The sequence below is a fragment of the Trichoplax adhaerens genome, genomic scaffold (genome assembly GCF_000150275.1).
Source record: "Trichoplax adhaerens TRIADscaffold_22 genomic scaffold, whole genome shotgun sequence".
In the NCBI taxonomy this organism is placed as follows: domain Eukaryota; kingdom Metazoa; phylum Placozoa; class Uniplacotomia; order Trichoplacea; family Trichoplacidae; genus Trichoplax; species Trichoplax adhaerens.
The window spans coordinates 493,892-519,349 of record NW_002060963.1 but is presented as its reverse complement, the minus strand read 5'-3'; the positions used below and the strand labels follow the sequence as shown (position 1 = coordinate 519,349).

General features: G+C 34.2%; 4 protein-coding genes across 4 annotated transcripts; 2 read left to right on the top strand and 2 right to left on the bottom strand.

The window, feature by feature from the left end:
• Positions 1-1,064: 1,064 nt before the first annotated feature.
• Positions 1,065-4,107, top strand: TRIADDRAFT_61251 (uncharacterized protein; the record flags this gene model as incomplete). Its single annotated transcript, XM_002117222.1, has 6 exons — positions 1,065-1,074; positions 1,567-1,716; positions 2,324-2,458; positions 2,647-2,716; positions 3,710-3,753; positions 3,983-4,107. The coding sequence occupies 6 exons, from the start codon at positions 1,065-1,067 to the stop codon at positions 4,105-4,107; spliced, it is 534 nt and encodes a 177-aa protein (XP_002117258.1).
• A 697-nt stretch (positions 4,108-4,804) lies between these two features.
• TRIADDRAFT_38398 (DEAD box ATP-dependent RNA helicase) lies at positions 4,805-9,126 on the bottom strand (the record flags this gene model as incomplete). Its single annotated transcript, XM_002117169.1, has 12 exons — positions 4,805-5,103; positions 5,223-5,350; positions 5,434-5,541; positions 5,630-5,745; positions 5,854-5,992; positions 6,159-6,247; positions 6,336-6,469; positions 6,596-6,728; positions 6,795-6,857; positions 6,953-7,019; positions 7,171-7,243; positions 8,988-9,126. The coding sequence occupies 12 exons, from the start codon at positions 9,124-9,126 to the stop codon at positions 5,087-5,089; spliced, it is 1,206 nt and encodes a 401-aa protein (XP_002117205.1). The 3' UTR covers positions 4,805-5,086.
• A 1,520-nt stretch (positions 9,127-10,646) lies between these two features.
• TRIADDRAFT_61249 (uncharacterized protein) lies at positions 10,647-14,781 on the top strand (the record flags this gene model as incomplete). The annotated part of the gene is made up of 11 exons (XM_002117221.1): positions 10,647-10,771; positions 11,449-11,511; positions 12,284-12,326; positions 12,511-12,592; positions 12,738-12,847; positions 13,005-13,410; positions 13,664-13,793; positions 13,938-14,028; positions 14,163-14,248; positions 14,344-14,501; positions 14,624-14,781. 11 exons carry the CDS (start codon positions 10,647-10,649, stop codon positions 14,779-14,781), a joined length of 1,452 nt encoding a protein of 483 aa, XP_002117257.1.
• A 1,065-nt stretch (positions 14,782-15,846) lies between these two features.
• TRIADDRAFT_61248 (uncharacterized protein) lies at positions 15,847-24,655 on the bottom strand (the record flags this gene model as incomplete). The annotated part of the gene is made up of 28 exons (XM_002117168.1): positions 15,847-17,542; positions 17,622-17,720; positions 17,801-17,888; positions 17,971-18,044; positions 18,165-18,201; positions 18,296-18,395; positions 18,689-18,724; positions 18,792-18,877; positions 18,996-19,113; positions 19,196-19,366; positions 19,447-19,503; positions 19,574-19,633; positions 19,718-19,813; positions 19,903-19,983; positions 20,206-20,306; positions 20,392-20,428; positions 20,504-20,571; positions 20,648-20,767; positions 20,845-20,926; positions 21,001-21,105; positions 21,202-21,354; positions 21,426-21,569; positions 21,651-21,730; positions 21,877-21,952; positions 22,024-22,155; positions 22,347-22,414; positions 22,611-22,699; positions 24,522-24,655. The coding sequence occupies 28 exons, from the start codon at positions 24,653-24,655 to the stop codon at positions 15,847-15,849; spliced, it is 4,188 nt and encodes a 1,395-aa protein (XP_002117204.1).
• Between the last annotated feature and the right edge of the window lie 803 nt (positions 24,656-25,458).

Below are 25,458 nucleotides of genomic sequence, written 5' to 3'. Positions count from 1 at the left end.
ACGCGCATCGCATATGGTACAGAGACAACATATGATTCTATAATTGTCTTCGGTACAATGAAACAGAACATAAGTAGACTACACAGCAATTGATATGTCATGCTATAAATAGTAAAATTATGATAAGCGACTATTATAATTTAGAGTATGTAATAATTTATGTACATAATATTCGACAGTAACATTTCATATCGTCTTCTTTCTTATGCTAATTCTTAATAACTGCCAAATAAATCAAGAAAATAATAACGATGTTTAATTATTTCAACCATATTATATTGTATCTTTACATCTACTGTTCTAATTAAGATACCACTGAGAATACCATTTCTTGATCCAATAAGAATTTAGTAAATTTTAGTAGAAATTTCTTGATAGATAATTCATCTAGGTTATCTTATCTTGCCTTTCTACAATGTAAACTTTATCCTTGCTGATTATTTTTTACTAGCAATACGCAGTAATCTAAACCATAGACCTCTAGGTCTAAAAATCTACGTCCACATAGACCCTTCGAGAAAGTATACAGTAACATATGCGCATATAAAAACTATACGTATATTAAATGCGATTACAGTAGTAAATCTCTCTTTCAACCTTAAACTACGGTACTTATATTTAACTTCATATTACCTTAATGTCACCATTAACTTGATTGTTACGATTTTGTAATAATTATCAAATACTGAAGCTGATATGTAAAAGTATTACTGAGCTGATCGTTGTTGCCGTCGATATTGCCAGAAGTTAATTACTCAACTTGATGTAGTAAGTCACATATCGATTCGTTACTGTATAGAAACTGCATTAGATCTATACTGTACACATATACTGCATATCTACATGCTAGTAAATTAGTTTAGAATTGGAGTTAGCTAGAGTTTCTCATTTCTCGTTTCATTGTTAAGGTGTGATCATACCAGAGATCTCGCGTAAAAAGCTCTTTAAAAAAAGTATAAATTAATAAGGAACTTAATCGCAAATATGTAATCAGAACTTTAGCCAGATTAACATGAACTATTAGCAAATACCGTAAATAGATCAGCAGATTTAGATATTTGCTGATGTATGCTGGTATGAAGTAAAACGCGATAATAACTTTATAATACTAATAAGCTGCTAATATTACATTAAATTTTTAGAAGAATTTTGAACTTAATTCAATTAAGACACCAAAGTGATCTCCACATGCTTTTTGCCGACGTATACGGATAAAATTCTATCGATAAACCTAACAACTCAATTAAGTTTCAGCCATTGCTGAATTACTAGAGTGCTTTTACATATCATCTCTTATTTACATGTTTTCTTAAGCCTTAAATAATTCTATTTCTATCAAGAACTATTCCTTGAAATTGATAGCTAATCTCATATCAGGCATTGAGACTTTTAGCTGTTATTTAACTGCTAATTATATAATCCTTATTAATCTAAATTATCAATACGATTAAGTAGACGTATTATTTAAGAGTTATCGTCCTTTAATTAAACAAATTCTTCAGTATTGTAAATCTAATGACCTTTATAAGCGATTTATAAATTATGATTTCCTATTTTATGGCTTAGATTTAAGTCTTAAAACGCACAAAGAGTGCCTTGATAAAGGACTTGTGTGCCATCGCCATGCAATTTGTGTTACTGAAGTTTATAATGACACCCTAAGATATAACTGTCGCTGCGGTCGTGGCTTTAGTGGTAATGGAAGCTACTGCGAAGGTAAAATGGTTTAATGGATTGCCTTAAAAGCTTGCTGCAAGTAAACTCTTCTGTATATATGAATAGTCTCGATAATATATAGAATTTTATGAAACTATCTATCAAATAATGTTAGTTTTTAAGAAAAAAAGTTAGACTACGAATAGTTAAAGCAATCATCATACCTATCATCAGTATTTATTTTATTTATTTCTATATCTTGATATACGTAAAATTCTACGCGGTCTTCCTTAATTCTGTACCTTACTCTGTATTAGTGTTATACAAAAATTATAAGCGAGCGTTTGTGCAGCTAATATTTCAACGATTAATAATATCATTATAATACTATTATTGATATGATCGCTATAAATGACTTATAAAAATTCTACGATGGAAGGAAGTAATTCTAAAGTAGCCACATTACATTTTGTAATTTGTAGGTACTTAAATATTTTTAGTTTTGTTAAATTAGTATTATACTTGATAAATCCTGCAAATTTTGAATAGTCGTATGTTACAGTTGAAGGCAAATGCCTACTTTGACCTATCTATTAATGGATTAGTCCCTACATTCTCATTTGCATCCATGAAAGTGATTGAAAATTCATGATTTCAATTCTTCTAGATATCGATGAATGCCAATACCCTAAATTATACTGCCCTTATCCACATCAGACGTGCATTAATAAAGAAGGTTCCCATGTATGCAAATGTGATGCAGAAACAACCGGTCAGAGATTTTACAGCAACAATTGCTCAGGTAATTTTAATAGAATTACTTATAACAAATAGATCAGTGTATGACATTAGTAATTTTAAACTATGTAAATTTAATTACTTTCTAGAGTAAGTCTGTGCAATTGTTTTGAATGATCATTTCAAGCTGTACAAACCATATACTATAACAGTGTGACCTTTGTGTCTGACTCTGATTCCTTACCCCTACAGCATGTACTTTAAGATGCCCAATCAATGGATCATCCTGCAAAATTTGGACTAACAACGTAGCATATTGCAGGTAAATTTAATGCTATTGCTACTAATTTATAGAATATACTCGGTAAAAATAATGAACTATAATAATGTATATAATATAATTTATTTCCTATTTAGATTCTATTAGTTCTTGGCTACTAATATTAATTTTGAATTCATCTATAATGTTGCACCAAATGCACTTAGTTTAGGCTATTCGTTTTCAATCCTTGCAATTAATTATTATTTCACATATCAATAGCCGGCGACTAAATAGATAATGTTGCGTCAGTAATAATGAACATGTTGCGATATCTAATTATAGTATATGTTCAGATACATATATGTGTAAGAATAGGGAAGAATTGATCGTTACTTATAGTTAAATCCATTATATAATGTACAGATTTCTAAGACTGTGTTCAACTGATTAAACTTGAACATTGTTATTATAGTTACCTAATTAAATTTAAATCGTTGCAAGATTGAATTTTATTTATTATAATTATTAATAGTAAACAAAAATCAGAACATTAAACTGCACATGATGATATCGCGCAATTATAACTAAAGTTAATTATCAACCATAATTATACTGTACATAAACTTCTTTATTCTGTGTATCAAACATTAAGGCAATTCAAGTATGTTATGAGCCTGGAGTATTTTTAGTTGCAACAAAAGTCGAAAGTGTAACTTCGCATATTTAAGTCACTTTAAATTGGATTAAAAATCAGTTGATATTCCGACAGAGATATAATTATATTAAGCTCGATGACGCTTTCAATCTAGCTAGATAATCTTAATCTACCATACTTTGTTGTCGGTGAGACGTGCCTTCTATATAAGTTTAGGTAGTAATAACTGATTGAACTAAATTAAGGATTGCTTACGTATCAATCCTTAACCATTGCTGGCAAAAATGTATATGTCAACATATATATTAACGCAAAATGAAAATAATCTACAATGTACACCTCACAAAGTTTTTTCGTAACAATGTAACATAATTAATTCTATAATTATCTTATAACAGCAGAACCGGGGAAACTGATAGGCATAAATATGTTAATGCTCCTTGTAAGTATATTGTCGAAAGATATTTTTACTTACTGTTTAGCTACCGGCACTAATCAATATGGTTATGATATACGATCACAAATTTGTGTAAAATTACTCGCTTCTACGCGTATGCAGCATGATCTAATTTTAGTACAGTGCTATGTTATCATTATTAATAATCTCTATGACTAGCGAGTGGACTTGAAATATTTTTTAAACATTATATTTCATACTACCATTCTTCTAGTTCCAACAATAGTAATTGCTTTTATTACTGGTGGAATTAGTCTGATTGTCATCATTATTCTGCTTGGCACATTTTTCTTCCTGCAAAGAAAGTTTCACTTAAAATTTGGCGATCATCGCGGATGAAACTAGTATTTTAATGCTGTATGGTGTTTGAGAGTTGAAATCCTATATACTCAAAGTATAATATGAATGTTTTCTAATAGTAAATACATCTTAAATGGATCGCTTTTTGAATGAGCCATCCCGTACTAAATATGTTAGAAGAAATAATACTGTCTAGTGTCTACTTGCTTTACTAGAATTTAATTTACTAGCATGGTAAATAAGTAAGTCAGCTATGGTTGCAAATAATGTTTGGTAATAACTTAATCATTAGAGTATTAGCAGTTTAGCAAGGATTAAATTTATGATATATTCTCTTACACCGGTCGAGTTCCTATAATTGATTTTTAAATTCGCGTAGAAAAAGATCAAGTAAACCTAAATACAGAATGGGTCCATCAATGCATAACCTAACTATTAGCTATTATTCTAATGATAAAATTCACTAGTCCTAATTCAAAGCTTAATGGTATCTCAATTAAATAGTAAAATTGGAATTGTAAACTGCATAAGTTCAATTTTTGATCTTGATATTTAATGCTGAGCAACATGACGAATTTAAATTTAAAATTGTAGCTAACGCTATACAGTAACAGAGATCTGCCGTAGGTTCATACCATGAATGTGTAGAAAGAACGCACTGTTTGCGATACGAAGAAAAAAATATATTTGATACTCGTAGTTAGCAAAGGAGTGCATCAAGTCTGAGGATTAGTCATCTAATAAGGCATTTGGTATTTATTTTCGTTCAATTAACAACTACAAAACATACAGTCGAAATAACGACTAAACAGTTATTATGCATAAAACAAATACTCGTAACAAGTATTGGATACTGTATATTAGGTTTACTTATTAATTATATAATAACATAAAAGATTAACGAAGGCGAAATGTATGCTACAAAAACAAAGTACATAAGATATTAAAATTATAACAATGATAGTTTCAGTATTTCGCGGGATTTCTTCTGTGGAGTATTTTAGGATACTGAATAGTTTTATATAAGATCGGAAACTGTAAAAGAAAATAAAAATAGAGGCGAGGGTTATAAAAGTTATTTGGTATAGCAGAACTGTAATAGCTAATGGAGTTCAATGTATGAACATGAAGTGTAGAATGAATCCAATACGAACCGTTCATGGGCATTTCATCGATTTGAGTACTGTAATACTGTTCGATGTCACGAAGGATTCTGATATCGTCACTCTTAACAAAGTTAATAGCCACACCTTTACGGCCATAACGACCTGAACGACCGATTCTGAAAGAAAAATTGTTAATCTTGCTGAGTACATTGTGAATATATTTGAATTGAATAGCAATCATGAACATTGATGCACATACCGATGGATATACAATTCACGGTTATTGGGTAGATCATAATTGATGACCAGAGACACCTGCTGAACGTCGATTCCCCTGGCCCAGACATCAGTGGTAATAAGTACCCGGCTATAGTTATAATCATAGACACAGCATATTCATTATTCACCATAAAACAAGCTATCCTATCGAGTAAGGTCATGATTATTGTATTAACCTAGCACCGGATCTAAACTCTTTCATGATTGCATCTCTTTCTTTTTGTGGCATATCGCCATGCATAGATGAAACTGTAAAATTAGCTTCGCGCATTTTCTCCGTTAGCCAGTCAACCTATCATTTATAATTTATAGCTGTTACTATAATATGGCTAATTGGTTATTATTTCAAGTAACAAATTACAAGTCGTGCTAGCCATTGATTTACTATCGTTTACTTTACCTTTCTCTTTGTATTGCAGAAAATAACTGCTTGTGTAATTGTCAAAGTATCGTATAAATCGCAGAGTGTATCAAATTTCCATTCTTCGCGTTCAACAGCAACGAAAAATTGTTTTATCCCCTCTAATGTCAATTCATCACTATAACATGTACGAATAAGACAAGATCATTCAATTATTTTAATGGTGGCGTAGCAGGAGCATTCAATGGATTGACAACACTACTAATGAATGATCGTTACAGTCTAAAGTAAAAATTGATGTTGTAGTGCACTACTTCAACTTGGTGTCAAAATTGAAAACTGACCGCTTGACTAGAATACGCATAGGCTCTGTCATAAATTTACGAGTCATTTCTAGAATATCGTGTGGAAGAGTAGCACTCAGGAGAACCACCTAAAGATAGTATGGAGAATAATGAATAAGTATATTTCGTATTTTCCGGTTATCCGATTGATTGGCTTGATAATAATAAGTTGCTTACTTGAGTTGAGGGAGGCAAGTAACGATATACATCATAGATTTGCTCTTTAAAGCCTTGGTTAAGCATTTCGTCAGCTTCATCTAAAACTAACATCTTGATGGATCGAGTACGCAAATTTCTTCGGCGAATCATATCTAATAAATTAATCAAGTAATCGTGTGTTAGATAAGCAATGGATTGTTTCATGCAATCATTTCAATCGTCGATTTATAGCAGCGAAAGCAGGATACTGTGTTATGCTATCGAAACAGCCTACACACCAAATACTCTTCCTGGAGATCCTGATACTATATGTTGACCATAGTCCAACTTTCTGATATCTTCACCAACATTAGTGCCTCCGATGCAAGCATGACATTGTACATTCATATAATCGCCCAATGCCAGTATTACCTATAGAACGGTAGTGCGGTCAAACAAGATGGAATATATCCATATTTACTGTCAATCTTGACTTACTTTCTGTATTTGGACAGCTAATTCACGAGTAGGTGACATGATTAAAGCTTGTGTTTCTCTTAACTGCAAAGAAAGAGAGGATTCATTGGATTGTAATTTAATTTTGATAGTGTACGTGTGCGAAAAAGAAACCTCAAAATTGAATAACTCATCCAAACCTGAGTATCAATCGCTTGTAGGACAGAGATTGAGAATGTGGCAGTCTTGCCTGTTCCGGATTGAGCTCTATTTAAAAATAACATTGACAGTGAATTTATCATCGATAATTTATATCTATCAGGATAATCATTGATTCCTATTTTGTTGGCTTAGACGTTTGGATTTCTAAATCTGAAAGATAAGCTATAGCCAATGTAGTAGAGAAAGGGTTACTTACTGAGCAATCACGTCGCGGCCTTCTATAATAGGCTTAATTGATCTTTGTTGGATAGCGGAAGGTTTTTCAAAGCCTAACAAGATAGAAAAGACCTAATTGAAAACGATTCCAAAGATGAAAGTATAATACAAAACAAGACTCATTCTGCTCTTTCTAATTTCCAGTGTCAAGTAAGGGATATGTGCCCATATTTTTCTTCACAGTAAGTCGATTTTGGGATTGAGTCTACTAGAAGAGAAACTATATCAAGGAAATGTTGCTATGATGTCATGGAAAAGAATACAGGGATATGGTACAACGTCCAACAATGATCGCTATTCCATCATTGGATGCCAAAGGTATAAATTCATATTGACTAGTCTCAAGGGTTTGATCTTAACACTTTACAGACATTAACGGAATGACTATGTATTTCCAATTCATGGTCCAAAATGAGCCATTCAAATGTGACTTTTTCCTCCAACTTGTACCGTACACAATTAGTCAATTCGCTTGCAAACTACTGGATCAATAGGGTAAAAGGAATCGATACGATGACTACGCTTGGCTAAAAAAAGGGGCTGGCAAAGCGTGAAGAAGAGATTACGATATTGGTTGGTATCGTTATTGAATAGGCTATCTGAAAAATGAGATTGGCTATTCTTTGACTGGAGTCTTGCATTGATGGTGCTGTTGCTCGCTATATAGCAGCAACGAGATCAACAGGGTAAAAGGAATCGATACGATCACTACGGTTGGGTACAAACAAGAGCTGACAAAGCATGCCAAAGGGATTGCGATTTTAGTTGCTGTATGTGGCGATTGAATATCCTATCCCCAATGCTTTCAAGGGTTTGATCGCAATACTTTACAGACATTGACCGAATGACAATTTCAATTTCATGGTCCAAAATGAGTCATTCCAAAAATGACTTTTTCCTCCACCTTGTACCGTAGACAATTCTTGTATCCTGTTTGGCTTGCAAACCACTGGATCAACAGGGTAACAGGAATCGACATGATCTTTCCAGTTGGGTACCAAAAAAGGGGTGACAAAGCATGAAGAATGCCTGAAGAAGGCATGAAGATTTGAGTTGGTGTCGATCGCTATTGAATATGGGAAAAATGAGATTGGCTATTCTTGACTGCAGTCTCGTATTGGTGCTCGCTTACCCACTACTGGATCAACAGGGTAAAAAGAATGGACACAATCACTACGGTTGGGTAGTAAAAAAGGGGTGACAAAGCATGAAGAAGGTATGAAGAAGGCATGAAGAAGGCATGAAGATTTGAGTTGGTGTCGATCGCTATTGAATATGGGAAAAATGAGATTAGCGATTCTTGACTGCAGTCTTGTATTGATGCTGGCTTACCCACTAATTGGATCAACAGGGTAAAAAGAATGGATACAATCACTACAGTTGGGTACTAAAAAAGGGGTGACAAAGCATGAAGACGGTATGAAGAAGGCATGAAGAAGGCATGAAGAAGGCATGAAGAAGGGATGAAGAAGGCATGAAGAAGGCAGGAAAAAGGCAGGAAGATCTTAGTTGGTGTAGATCACTACTGAATATGGGAGAAAGAGGAGATTGGCTATCATTGACTGCAGCCTTGTCTTGGTGTTGGCTGACCAACGAATGGATCAACAAAGTAAAAAGAATAGACACTACGGTTGGGCACCAAAAAAGGGGTGACAAAGCATGAAGAATGTATGAAGAAGGCAGCAAGAAGGCATGAAGAAAGCAGAAAGATCTTCGTTGGTGTAGATCGCTATTGAATATGGGAAAGAGGAGATTCTTGACTGCAATTTTGCATTGGTGCTGCTGTTGCTCGCTTACCGTAAGCATAAATGCCTCGAACGAGATCTTCCTTTAGACCCATTTGATCAAAACTACGAATGACTTTAACACCTTTACTGGTTTCAAATTCAGTCTGGTCATCATCCATTTCGGTCGCTGCTCCTCGTTTAGACGCCATGACGAGCAATATCAGCAATCAATGTTGAAATGAGCGAGAAAGAAAATGGCTGCAAAGATCTTTCAAGACTTGCTGTCAAGACTGGGGCAAGAAGAGTGTCGCTGATGGATGCACCAACTACCCTGTTGTATACTATAGACTGCAGGCAGTGTTTGATACAGTCCATCGACGTCGTCAATGCGCACGCTTCACTGACTGCACGAGAGCGGTTTTCTGCCCAGCGAGCATTTTAAACAGGCTAGTGTTCGATACAATAGTGTATCGTAGTCATGTTTGTAAGAGGAAGAAACTATTTTCCCGCAGTGGACTGCAATGAGGCGCACTGCATCGGGAGTAGTGTACTTTGTACTGTAAGCACCTGCCAGGACTGTGACTGTAGACTGTGGACGGTGGAGATTGGTGGTTGCCAGTCATGATCCTGCAATTCCAAATGCTTTGCGTCAGAAACCGCTCGTCACTGGTACAGTATGGTACAGTAGAGTATTGTTGCATGCAATCCAACATCGTGCCAGTCATGATCCTGCAATTCCAAATGCCTGGGGTCAGAAACCACTCGTCACTGGTACAATATGGTACAGTAGAGTGGTATAGCATGCAATCCAACATCGTGCGACCAGCAAAATCGATCTGGCTAGCCAAAAAAGAAAGAAGGAAGAGGCAAGAGACAGCAAGCAACACTGTTTAAAACTCTTACAGTTTGCAATAACGCTGAAAATCAGCTGCCAAGTGCGTTGGCAAGAATGGCCACTCTGTATGGAAGAGAGGTCACCCTAGATGAAATCAATCTACCCGACGGGTCATTTCCATCGTCGACGAGACGATGATAGTCATTGACCATTTTCCGTCCGTCCCTCTGTAAGATCAGACGCCAGTTTCCAGTACAGTACAATACAACTAGTACGGTCCAGTCTACGGACAGGACTACAGTATTTCCATCCATCCATCCACGAACAGTAGTGTGCAGTGTACAGTACAGTCCTGTACACTATCTACAGTACTTTTTACGGCCAGTGATCACCGCTAATGAGTATTTCCATCCATCCACCCACGAACAGTCCTGTACAGTACAGTACACTATCTACAGTACTTTCTACGGCCATTGTTTCCATCCGTCCATCCTTGATCACCGCTATAGTCACTAGAATCTACACTGTACTGTACAGTGTACACTAGAGACTCTCTATAGAGTCTAGAGTCTACTGTACACTGTCCAAGTTGTTTCCATCCATCCATCCATCCTTGATCATCGCCGGTCAACACGCTTGTCTACCGAGGATACAAGTGTATCAGTGACGAGACTGTTTTAGTACTAGAGCAGAGAGACTTGACACTAGGATCGGTTGCAAGCAAGCGATCAATTGGATTTGACTCAACCGGCAAGTAGTAAACCATACAGCAGCGTCAGAGAGTGGCGTCAACCTTCCATTGCGTCATCACTCTCCACATCATCATAAAGATGGCTGGAAAATAACCTTCCATCATCATCAACAATAACAAAAGAATGAATTGGCCCCGACAAGATGGAGCAACAACATTCAATATCGATACAATCCCACTTAACATGTCCAGTATGCTTTAGAATGAGGGAGAGATTTATCTGTACTCATTGCTCTCGCTATACTGGTCCAGATCAAACGAGTGAGAGGTAAGCTAGTCGACGATCGATGCCACCAAAGTCTACTGTAGAATTATCCTCTAAAGTGCCAGGAAAGGAAAAAAAATGTTTTTCATCGTTTGTTTGTTATGTAACTGCTGTAAATTCAATAGTCGATTCATGATTGTATCCATTGCATTCTCCAACATACATACAACGTCCTTTTCACAAAGTGATACTTAGGCCATGACCGATAGCATTGAAATGAAGCTAATTTGCAATATAAGCAAGGCTGATGTTGTTGAATTATTATTTTCAACGCCATCATATCAGCAATCAATATTGTAATCGACTGCTTTCCAACCCAAAAAGGAAGGCATCGCTTGCTTATGAGTGCTATTTGCATCAGAAGAGAATGAGAAAAATACACTACTCGTTGATAGAAGCAACAACCGGTCTACTCGACAGACAGGATAATGTTGCCTTCCCATCGGATTGAGTCAATGTAGTACAATCAATCATATCTGAATAAAAGATCACTTTCCAGGGGAATGCAATGCGTACACTCTTATCTATTTACACATTTTCCGTCCAATTGTTCTTCTTGTTGTATCATCGCCCATGACTTGCTCAATTTACAGTTACTAGATCTCAATATTCTTGTCATAATCATCTTGCTTTTTGGCCACTAATGGTATTTTTCTATTTTTAAAATGATTACTCAACAGCTTCAACGATAAATTATTACGATATCAACAGAAATTTCAACTTAAAAATAACTTATCGGAAAGGTAAGCATTGCCGTCTTGGTATCATTTCACCATACTACAAGTGTATGTACAGCATATATTCATGACTGCATACTTAGCAGAAAATTCTGATTCTTACAGTAGTCAATCATGCAATCAATGCAGACGATAATCATCTTATCTCATGGTTCTGTATACAGTACATGGTAGTTCAGATTCAGTTGTAGACAATACACTATACATAGAAGACCTGGCTAGACCTTTATGTTGACGTTAAAAGTAGTTCTACAAGAACCAATGGAAAGAGAACCTTATACAAATCAATCATAACTGCAGTATTCGCAGATCGTATGATGACATGAGTTGAAGATAAACTACTAATTCAACAGTAGTAATATTATGTTCTGTTGTGGAAATGTATTTCCTGTATCATGCACCCACATTACATATTATTAATCATTCAAGAATAATCTGCTACTGGACTGACAAGTTGAGTCTAGTGTTGAAGGATACAATAGAGTAGCATAGAGTACATAATCTTATTGATCTCATTGGAATGTCTTGTCAACAAGATTGATGTAAAACGCGTTGTAGAGCCAATATCTTTTTAATTTTCCTTCGTTGAATTGTTTAACGTCTAACTTACTCATAGGTAGTAGTAGCTGCAGTATAATACCATCCCGTTGAATATTCTATAAAACAGATCGAAAATGATATAATCCATTTTCTCCATCATACCAGTATTATCGTACACAATAATTTGAAAAATTAATAACACAAATGATTTACTTGCAATGGATTTCAATTTCTACAGGATAAATCAAACGTTGATGAAACATGAAATTGCTCTAAGTACAGTAAGTATTGTCGTATTAAAAATTAGCATCAACAATAATGATTCAAAATCCGTATGCAACTATCGTAAACAGAGTGAACTCCATATTCAATACGGCGTACTCGTGTTATTAGGACTCTTTATTATCGTACGTTATAGTTATAATATTAACCTTAGTTTATAAATCTATTTCGTCATGATAACAGAAAAATCAAATCCTAGAAAAGCAACACAGGATTCAATGCCTTAAAGCACTCTATCATTGCAATAGAAAAGAAACCGAAACAGGTTCTGCACTAGCTCTCACAAACCATTTCTTAAGCGCTCATTTATAAATTAGACTCTGGATTGTTTAAAAATTTCTTTATTACGCGGATATTAACTAGTGCATGTACACAAAATGATGATTATCATTCATTATTATCCACTGTAGTTCGAAAAGAAGTAAAAAAACTCTACTCTAATATTGAATTAATGAAGAAAAATGGTAAAATGTGGAAGAAATTTCTCCGAAAATATAAGGCGAAATTGAATAGCAAAATTGTATGTAGCATTTGATTTTTCTTGACTTCAATAGCCATGTCTTTTAATTGACAACATAATGGTGGTAATAGACCGACTTTAAAAATATCCATATTGAGACAATAATTTAAAGAATCTTACTGACATATTAACTTTTGAATGTCTTGTCATCCTCTAGGTAAATGCATCGCAATCTAAAATCAATCTCGAGAAATTATCTACAGAGTTGTATAATATTCGTTGTAAAAATGCTCGAGCATTGGTCAGGGATCTCTTTCCAATTAGACACATACCAGCTAAATTACTATCAAGTGATCTTAATCCAATACGTACTAAATCTGCCGAAGATAATGTGATACAACGCAGTGCTTGCGACCGCAGTCATGCTGATGATAAAGGATTCGATGCTTGTGATGATAATTGCAGTCTATCTGATGAACAATTATGGGATTTAGTTGAGGCATCCAATACAGTTTATGTCAATGGCAAATGGGTTTCACTACATGACGATAATGATGATAAACATTCTGTTCTTGGTGCTATGCTACCTACCAATGGAGATTACCAAGCATATTTTGTTTGGAGTAAGTTGGATTAATTATCAAAGCATCGTTTTAAATTAATTTTAAATGTCATATTTTAGCTTGAGTTTCACCTGATCAGTGACATTATTCAATTTGAATAGTATCAGAAAATTCTAGCATTCCAACGGAACGATCTGGTAAATAAAATCGACTAACGGATTGAACTCTTAAAATTTTAAATTTCGACCGGATGATAACATCTATAATTATTAATGCAATAACACTATAATTTACTTCCTCATGTTTATCTTAGCTACTGAAGTACCTGCCCTTCTCGAAAATCCGGCCTATCATATTAATGCTGCTTTCCTGTATACTACCCAACTTGTAAATATTCTATCGATGTATTTGGATACCAATCTACCGTATAAGCTCTGTTATAGGTATTACATAGATAATTGAATGATGTTGTTATACGTATATTCTATTATTTTGAAACAGGATCAAAGCGTTAATAGAGTACTTCTGACGTTTTAGCTACAGTTCTAATTCATATTAACTTACAGCTCTCTTCTATAATATTTTAGTGAATTTTCAGATATGATTTTCGATCGCCAAAAGTTTGATACCGCCGTTTCTAAGTTAAATTACAATGTACTCTATTTGTGTTCATTACAGGTAATTTACTTAATGAACCTTATAAATAAAAACTGTATAAGCATGAAAAAGATAAGATGGAATACTTCTAGATAATGCCTCCATTCGTATCAAGAGACAATAACTTGCATTTTATTGCTTTTCGGCTTTCATAGTATCAAAAATCTTACGAATTAATTTCAACGGAAATATTGAAAAATCTCAGATTATGCATCGATCCAGATAATGACTGTCTGGGCAGGTAGATCTTCATAAAACATAACGATGAAGTTTGATCTTGATGAAAGAATCTAGGATACAATTTGCATTAAATTGTATTTTCTATTGATCTTTCAGACAAAATATTTATGAATTGGATCCGAATACTTATTTCCTGCTTGATACATGCACTGACAGTAATATTGATCTTGCTAAAAATCAAGATGAACTCACCCAAAGTACAGAAATTGATAGCGATGATGTTGAAATGAGTTGGATTAATAGCGCTTCTCCCGGTATATTGATTGTCTATCTACAGCAGTTTAAGTTGCATAAATAATTATCTACGCGTAATATAAAGTATCAATAGGTATTGATTAATCGATTTTATTTTACATTATTGATCTGGCTATCCTAGCAGGAAACGAAATAAAAGAACTAATGACAGATTCACCACATGACGAACTGAACAGCGGCGATATCAGTGCAGACGAATCACTCGCGTCAGCATCAAGTTTGGTTTTTTCTGCAGCTGCTTTGGTTAAATACTGGTGGCAATATGCAACCAATGAATAATAATAATTATGACTGGTTATCAATAATTTAACAACTATTCTTTACATTACTTCTTAAATTATAAGTTATGATGATTTCTCCGTAAATTGTAATTTCAACATACTACATGCATTTAAAGACAGCTTTTATATCGATTTATTGACCGTATCAATGATGATAAATAAATCTCTTTAAAGATTGCAATCATAACATTTAATGGCATGAAGATTGTAGCAACGTCAAATAATTTGCTTTCAATATCAAGATAATTTGGATAACTGTAGAATTTGAAATATTATCTTTACAATATTACATATAAAACTGTATCGGGTAGGGGCTTAAATTGGATATACCACTCAAATAATAATTAATAGTAGGTACAGTAAGATGCAAAAATGTTAGAATGCTAGAGTTATTGTTTATTGTTAGGCACGATATTAATATAAACAGGTTTGTGATGGTAAATAATCGTATTCCTTTTATATAAGCATCAACGCTATTTTGTACATCTGATACCATAAATAGTATTTATGGTGCTATCATAGAAAACGAAATGCTATCACAAGTCCAGTAATACTATTACTACGCACATCCGAAAATGCTCTTTTGATATAAAGGCAAAGCTTAATTCGTAATAAATCGATTCATGATCATTCCTAATTTACAGTATCATGAAATCAGCATAGCCATCAAATCCAAGTAATCGTAATTCAAAGTCAAGGCGTTCAATGGTTTAATAAAGATCACGTATTGAATGCTTCAGTTCAGGTCGGTACAGATACTTAATTACATTCAACAAATAAATACTGTAATCTCCAAATCTTGTATTATACACAACAGCCAATCGGCTAACAGGTACCTAAGCAACATTTTCAACACAATAATACTGCAATGTTACAGAGGAAATACTAGAAAAAGCTTAATTTGTTTCTTGACTGCCTAACGACAAAGGCGTTGCAGGGGTGGAAGATGCAGGGCTAGTTCGATTTGAAGCTTCATGAGATATTGCGCTATTTGAGGCAATTGAACCCGCAGATCTAGATGTTCGTAACGATCTTCCTATTGCTAAATTAGCAGAGGGAGCTGTTAAATTGTAACCGTAAGCGGCAAATGCGGCGGCTGCTCCTGCTGCAGCACCAGCAGCGGCCGCAGCTGCCGCAGCAGCTGCACCGCCTCCTCTTCCGCCACGTCCTCCTCTACTCCCTCTAGTGGACCGACGACCTCTTGTACTTCCTGCACCTCCAGTTGTGCCTCCAGCCCTACTCCTCTACCTCTACCTCGACCTCGACCTCGACCTCGACTTTTCTCGACATCGATAGGCGACATCTGTAATTGATTATCAGGAATACTGGAAGTTTCGCTACCAACTTCGGTAACAGAGATATTAGCATTATCTATATCATCTGCTTGTTCAATTTCACCATCTATCGACATTCCCTCCAGTCCAGATAAACTTCCGTTCGCGCTATTTGTTACAAACTCAATCGGTTTATCGATAGTTTCGACATCTACAATAACTGGCTGTTTCTTCTTTCTTCCACGTTTGGCTGGTGGTTTATCAGTTCCATTTTCTCTCTTTTTCTTCCGCTCTTTGGATTGCCCACCTAAGGCTTTTCTTTCCTCTTCCTTTTGCTTAAATTTCTTCTCTAAATCATCATCATCAAGCAATAACGAAACAACCTCTCTAGATTTCAAAGCGTCTGGCTTAAAATTTCCACCTGAAATTACCATCTTTTGAATCTCACTCTTTTCTTGAGCTCGTTTCAATATACGATTTTCGATAGTACCACTTGTTACCAGACGATAAACAGTTACCTGCTTTGTTTGACCTAATCTATGAGCTCTATCCATTGCTTGCTGATCAACAGTTGGATTCCAATCGCTATCGTAAAATATTACGGTATCGGCAGCGGTTAAGTTTATTCCTAGACCTCCTGCTCTTGTGCTTAATAAAAACGCAAATATATCAGATTTACTTTGAAAATCGGCTACCATATCACGTCTATCAGATATTTTGGACGATCCGTCTAATCGCATATATATATGTTTTCTAAATCCCATATATTCTTCCAATAGATCAATCATTCTCGTCATTTGTGAATAGATCAGGACGCGGTGTCCTTCAAATTTTAATTTTTTAAGTAGCACATCTAAAATTCGCAATTTTCCACTATCTGTAACTAGCGATTTTTTATCCGGAATTGCCATATATGACCATCCATTGAGAGGCCGTACTACTTCCCAATCTATTACGTTACGTAGACTAGTATGAAGACCCTCTCGTAACTTGGTGCCTTTCCGTGCAGGATACCAACTTGAGAGACTTTTCATAGATGATGTTTCTATGTCCTTATTGGCCGCACCACGATCAACACAATAAGTACTAACATTTGGAGCAATAGCTTTCGGTATATAGCAAACTAAAAATGACGGGCATGTCGTAGGCATTGTTTTAAGTATGGTGGATTTACTGTTCGTAACCTGATGGCTAGGTGACGACGTATTATTCAATTTCTGTGACGTTTCCACATCAATTTCCTCTACATTTTCTTCATTACCACCGTCTAAACTAGAGACTTGAGTAATAGACGACGAGCACACCGAAGCCAAAATATTATTGTGGATAGCTGAAGCCTTTGAATAAATGTGGTGATCTTGATGAGATATAACAGCATTCGTATAGCTTGTAAATATCAAGTTACGAAGGCAACTACTAAAGCGAGATGAAGGAAAAGAGCAACGAAATGTCGGCCACAGTATCAAGAAATAATTTTTCGTGTAACTATAAATAAATACAAAAAATTGGTTACGATAGGCAATAGTTTATAAATAAACTTACATAATCAATAGAGCTACGTTACCTATAAAGTTCTTCTCTACATTCTGGATAGTTTACTCTTAACATATGTCTAAAGTATATTTGAATGGCATGTTCCATTGTGGTATTCATCATTGATAATCTGGTGAAATTAGATATGAAAAATTAGTGGCGAATCAATTCAACATAACGTAAAAAAATATCAACTATAGGTTAGCGAACCTTGTCTGATTTAATGAAGAAGTAATAGCTGAAAATTCAGCAGGTGAAAGATTAATAAATCTTGTAAAGGAGTAACCATTGGAATAATCTATGACAGTATAAATCGTCATTTTAATTTGTAACGGCAGCAAAAATTGGCAAGCAACCTTCGAAATTTAAATTTATCCTACCTAATGTGGATACTTTGAATAACGAGTTATACACGTGGAAAGGGTTCGTTAGATTAAGATCGGTCATAAAATATCTAAAAAATAATAATAAAGTACATTTCAATTAAAATAGTAGTCGCAGGTACAAATATAACATTGATAGCTACTAGCATTAAAAAGATCGGCTTAAATTGTGAAATATAGGCTAAGATTACCTTGATTTCTTAATTTTATAAGTTGCTAAATTCATGCCTACGTAATTTATCCAGAGATGAGGCAAAAAACCTATATCAGCTTTTATCTAATACAATATTTCAATGGATTGAAAGTTGATACTTTTAGATACCTTCGTTATGTATTAATTTTGGTAACTGATACTTTATCGCCTTCATCCACATTGGAGATCTTACATCTCTTCGCTCGAATAGTTCGGGATGATTACAGACCTTAAATCGTGCAAAGATAGTTTATTTAATTGACATTAATGTATCCTACTATCGTTTCTATCACTATTATTATTAACCTTTCTAAATTGCATAACGAGGTTCATTAGACTACTAGTTGCAGCGGAATTTGAAGAGGAATGCGATGAATGTACTAGATCTTCTATCGAAATTTTCCTTCGTAAAGCTTGATATAATAGCGTCTGACGGCTAGTAAGTTCACAAGTAAGACGAATTTCGATCTAGTTGCCAGAAAATACCGTCAGTATTGTCAATAAAAATATGATTACACATACCGATCTTTTAACAAAGAGGAATAAATTGCTAAAAGGCTACGTTGTAAATTTAAATAGATATTGTTCAATTAAAACAGTACTCAAATTAAGTTGCTTAAATTACTTTTTCGGCCATCTCATTTTCTACGTCTTTCTTTATTCTTCTTAACATGAAGGGCTTGAGTATCATATGGAGGCGTGAAAGTTGGTCTAACCATGAAATTCAATTAGTTACACTTCATACTTTACAAACTATCCCAAGTATTTATGTTACGAAGAAGTTTAATACTGAAAATGTTAAGTGTTTACTACGTCATGAGTAATTTACTTTCATCAATGGCTGATTTATTTTCAGCATGACTTTCGATATCTTTCGAAAACCATTCATTAAATTCTTGATGGCAGTCAAATAGTGTAGGCATTATAAAATGCAAAAGTGCCCATAACTGAGGAGAAATGAAAAGGAGATTAGGCCTAGTTTACTAGTTAAATTGGAATGCAATGAATAGCATACAAATGAATGTGTACCTCAGCCATGCTATTCTGAATTGGAGTTCCAGTTAATAGTAGTCGATTACGACAATTGAAGCTAAGGAGTATTTTCCATCGTGCACTTGAGCTACTCTTTAACGCTTGCGCTTCATCAAGGACCATATATTGCCAATTAATCTTTTGAAAATATCGCATATCTTGAACAATCTGTAGGTAATAGAGACGTTAAACTTTGCTTAGATAAACTAGTTCTTTACAATAGAGTAACTAATCATATTTAATTTTACCAATTGATAACTTGTTATTAGAGCATGAAAAGGCGAGTCGTCAGCGGTAAATTCTTTCTGCAATGATATCGGTAAAATTTTAGAAGACGCCATTATAAGAATATATTGGAAATAGGTTTAGATCTACCTGTGACCAAAATTTTCGCAATGCTTTTCGATCGCTCTGATTTCCCCAGTATGGCAAAACCTATCAATTTTATTGCCCAAACATGAGTTAACTGATGCCTAGCTGCAGGAGAGTATTTGCGGGGTCTACTTTAGGATAACTTACCTTGAATTTTGGAGTGAATTTCATGAATTCCTGCTGCCAATTATGTAGAGTGGAAGCAGGAGCTATCACCATGAATGGTCCCCAAATATTTTGGGTCTTTACAATAAACAAATGGAATTATTTGGAGGTTCTAAGCAATCACTTAATAGCTACTAGGTAATATTTATAGAATTATATATTCTAACCTCCGAAAGATAAGAAAGTAATGCAATAGATTGAACGGTTTTACCAAGTCCCATTTCGTCTGCCAGTATGCCATTGATACCCTAAAAATAGAGAATGATACTTATAATAGCTGCTGCACTAGTAATGCCTGAGAAACAAGTACTTTCATAGTAATATTTAATTCCGGATTGTAATGCAGTCAATTCACCTGATTGTATAAATTTGCCAACCAGTTCATACCCTATTATCATTAATGCAGCATTATAAACTATGAATTAATGTATCACGTCATCAAATTAAAGATACAAAAGTAAAAATGTTACCTTCAGTTGGTAAGTTTTCAGTTGTCCTTGAAACATCATTGGCTGTGGAAATGACGTTTCAGTACTAATTGATGGATTTGCTAAACTGAATTCTCCAAAAGCTGTCAAGTCAAAAATTGGACTCAGTTACTTAAATTTTTCAACTCATAATTAGAAACTTCCTATAGCAATCAATGCGACACTTACCAGATGAGGCATGCTTATCGAGATCGTATTTATGGGTCTGTAATAAGAAAATATAATTTACTACAGAGCACGATCATTCAACATGCTTTGGAATAGATCATTTTTCAACTACCTTTGCTTGTTGTAAGTTGAGAGCATCTTGAACATTTTTGATAACTTGTTCTTTCATTAAATCATCATCTGTGAATTAAAAGTTCATTTCAATTTTTACTTTGCAGAAATAATTTATAATTTTATCAAGAAAAGTATGAAATACCGTAATCATCGACGTTGGTGTCTACTATTATTCCGGAGTTTGTTGTAATCTCTCGCGATTGATCACCGTCTTCAAGTTTTGATAATATTTGTTCTTCGGTAGCGTCATTTTTTTCAGCGACTAAAAGTAGTATGGATTATTTATAGTACATCGATTACGAATAAATTTGTAATAAAAATAATTCAAATATTAAATACCTCCTAATTTCTTGCTAAAGAAGTGAGCATACAACTCCGTTTGAGTGATTAAGAAATTGAGCTTTCTTTGCTGTCGTTTAGCCTTAAAGTAATTATCTCGAATTAAATATTCGCCATTGTTAAAACATTTTCAAGTTAATTCCAAAATGTTTATACCTCTCTTATTTCTTCATCTAAGCGTCTCTGCTCTTGTGCTTCTTTCTCAGCACGTTTCCTATGTTCTCTTTCTACTTTTTCATATTTTCTCCAATATAGAAGCATCTAAATTATCATGATACGTGATCAATTATGATAATTTGCAACAATCTTAAATAATTAGGATAGCCATCAAAATAGATATACGGAATAATCGCTCACTTCTTTGACCAATCGCTTTGACCTCGGTAAAATATCCTTGGAAGTACGTTGAGATTTAATAGCTTTACGACGGATCTCTTTTTGACAGAGTTGTGACACTTTCTTTAGATTGATTAAAGTGTTATGTTGAATATTCGACCTCGCACGTTGTGCCTAAGAAAAATCAGCAATACGAAATGAATGTTATTAAGCTAAATATATTGAAGGCAGTTCATTGAATATACCTTGATAGCCTCCTTTCTAGAAATAGCTATCCATATTTTTCTACGGATGATTTCAATCTCTTGACGGCGAGATTTTACTTTTTTAACCACTTTTTCAACTGATACACTACCGTCTTCATTTACTGTATCCTTTTCACTCGATTTCTAAATCAGGAAAATTTAGCCATTTCAGTGGAAATATACGACAGTGGTAATCTATTGATTGCGTCTTATTATATATACTACCTTTGGTGTAACCTCTTTAGTGGCTTTTTTCTTTCTACCTCTTTTTCCTTTTTCAGCCTTAACATGTTCGATCTCCGCATCTAAATTAAATGAAACGTTTACTGATTATTACAATTATTTTTTTTAAATCGTATAGCAAAGTACGCAAACTGTACAATTCAATAAGCGTGGTAAAGTAGATTAAAATACGAACATTTCTTATGCTTCTGCTTAGATTTCTTTTTACTTTTTTTTGATTTCGGTTCGACATACTTGTCTTCTTCCAAAAGTAAGCCAGAGGAATAATACTTGTATTGTTTTAACTAATAGTATCCATTGATGTAGTTAGTTATGCTCTAATAATCGACACAGAATCATTTATAACTTAAATTACCTCCTTCTTACGAGAAAATACATTCTGGTATTTTCGTTTTCGTTTATGTAATTTCAATAATACAATCAGATCATCGTGTGTCATAGTGCAATCATCAGTAGAGGATTCAGAACTTTCAGACAGTAACATATCCTAAAAGTGCGAGCAGGACAATAGGATTAGCAACGATAATTATTGTAGCGTTATTAACATTATACCTAGCATTCCGATCGTTGTTAAATTATCGGTAATAAAGAGGGATAGTTATGTATGCAATGGAATTGACTGTAAATAGTTAATCTTATACCAGTAGCATATATCAATATCAATATAAATAAATGTACCTGCAGCCATCTTCTACTTTTATTGACATTTGCAAAGTTATAACTTGTTTTTTTTTTATCTTTGTTTTCTATCAAGAAAGAATAACACACATCAAATTATATCTATATACGCGTATATGGTAATGGATAAGATCTTAAAATATTCTCGCTTTCCAATTAGATACAGAGCACACAATGAATGTTTTATTAATACCGTGAACTTGACATACCGATCATGGAATTTAGGTAGCTATTCAATTAATATTGAATAATTTTTGCACTTACTGATTATCCCTTTCCAAAATCGCTTATCCGATTTACGATCAATAATACCATTCGAAACTTTTTCCTCGTTATATCTATCATCATCGGTCCTATAAAATATATAATGTTGAAGAAAAGATCAGGAAAAGCGACTACTTTTATCAAGTATGATTTCTCTCAGGCAAACACAGCTATTGCAACGTGCATGTACACAGTTCAAATATCATGTCTTCAGAATGTACCTAACTTATATCAAGAGGAAGTACAGTCATCTCTGATCTCATAGAGTAAATGTAGCGAAAATTTTTGATTATCTTTGTAAAACACTATTAATTACAACTTAATGGATACTATGCATAGCATGATTTAAAATTATTATCGTACTAAAAAATTACCGCAACAATGCTTAGATATATAATTTATCTAAAATAGAAGGAAATTATAGTTGCAATAATAACTGTACAATTGCACTAAAAATGCTTCACTTGTATCCAACAATACTCGTAAACATCATACAGAAATATAGTTGCTAGACGTAATTCATGATGTACCTTTGATTTTGTACGTTGAAAAACTTTAAATATACAGTATATAATGCAATTAAGGTTTTAATACGTTGAAGTAAGCCAGTGAAATAGAGCAGTATAGGCATTGCCGAAAGTTATTTTATGACTTATCAGGGATGCAAGTATTTCAGATTTGGTAATAATAACAAAGGTGCACAGTGCACTGTTACAAATACCAGGGTGGCATACTTTGTGTATTGTTGTTATTCTTTACAATGTTTTTAAAGTTCAATTGCATTATAAACTATGTATTACAGTCGATTATTGGCTTTACTTAAGAAAATGATGATGACAATTACTTACTAATGATGGATGGTCGAGTTTATCTTATAGCTGTGTATTTAGACGATTATGATGTCATTATTATACTGTAAATTGGCTACCTTTGGAAAAGTTATTCAAAGTTTCTTAAAAGCAAGAAATGTCCTTGTTGTACAGTTAGCTACTGAGTTAGGATCTCTAAAAGGTAACAACACAGTATTTGGATAGGGTATCTACTTGCATAGGTGAAGGACAATTTGATCTTGAATTTTGTATGCTACTGTACATTGTAACATACATATAGTTGTTAGTAATACTGAAAGAGTAAGTTTTTAACACTGGATAAAATAACCTAAGTACCGTTGACATTGACTGTATTTGAATTATAGCAATATAAATTGTACGTTACGTAAAAGCATTATGCACGACTTGAGAATCTCAAAAAGGGAGTATAGTACCTGTTGAAAAGTGCATTAGAATTACTTTATAAAATTCTATGCAACACTACACTTTTGCCTACTCATCACAATATTGGAGGTTAATTCATTATTTATCTGTAGCCCATGGATCCCTTCAAGCTGAATTGTGATATTGCATAGGGATTTGTTAAAGTTAAGATAGCAAGGACATTTATTTAGTAGAGAAGGTAAGCTGATAGTTTTGATACAGAGCAAGTGGTATATCACTCATTTGGATGCTGCTATTTGTTTACTACTGTACTAACGACTATCGAGTAAGTGTATGGATAATAAATTGTAATTGATCAAGAAGCTAGAGTAGAGTCCTTCAATCAAGGCTCTTACTATAGTATACCGTATGTTCAAGCTTTTTTTTTAGCGTTGTAACTTAGTGTCTACTAAAATACCATGACATCTATTCATCTTCGCCTATGATTGTAAGTATAAGACTAATATCAAGAGGTGGTAAGGTATTGAAAAGCGCACTATATACACATATCACACTCAGGAGATTATGGTAGAATAAAAAGGGTATGATAGGGTATTACAACATCGATGTTATAAAGCGTAGTTTAACCAGCGTAGTTACTACAATAAGAAATATTCTTTAGACGGTCGTTTAGCCATACCAGTTGATTTGGACTCACCTGTAAAGGTCTCGCTTTGGATCTTTGACCAAAGCATCGATGTAATGGATTAACGGTTTCACTTCCACAGCTTTCTCCAAGCTTTGGACGTGTAACGGTGGTGCTGCATTATTGAACATAGCATGTACTGCCATAGCTGTGTTCCGATTAATTTTGTAATCTAAGGTTGGCATACAAGATAGTGAAAAAGAAAGAATAGTGATGGTTTCAATTAATGATTTATTGTAGAGGATAGGTATTATGACTGTACTGTAAGAAGGTTGTTGATCCATGAAGACATCGAGATAAGACTGATTATAATTATAATTACTGTCTATATAATTTTATTGAAGGTAATGTAACAGAATTGTGGGAAACTGCAAAATCAACCTGCCTGAGTGCAGGATTGACACTATCAGGAGCCAGAGGAGGTCATGATGATGATACAAAAAATTGAAATGATGATCGTATAGTAGATCTACTGTACTACAGCAAGATGAAATAGGATGACTTGACGCATAGTCGATTGGGTAATCCTTTCGTTGGGGGTAAAATAGTCCTTCCTTGGTATGCTTGGTGAATGAAGTAAGCTATCCTATCAAGGCTACTACAGTAAGCGATAGACTATTGACTATGTATGACTGATTTCAGTGATATTGGAGAAGAGGAATCCTGTCCTGTCGGTTGTCATCGCCATGTGAGTAGGAAGGTGGAAAAAAAAAATGCAGCCATTGATTGTTTAGTATAAGATGGTAGCAAGGTTTGAGCTAGTAGGTGTAGTTTAGTATAGAATCCATTGAGATGTGAATTTGAGAATGGGATAGTGGATTACGATTGTTGCTTGGCTTGGCTCGTTGAGGCATGCAGTTGGCTTGCATAACACTCTGCTATCCTTGTATATCGACAGTATCAAGAAGATTAAGGACTGTCTAATACTACTAGGCCATGCCATGTTGTC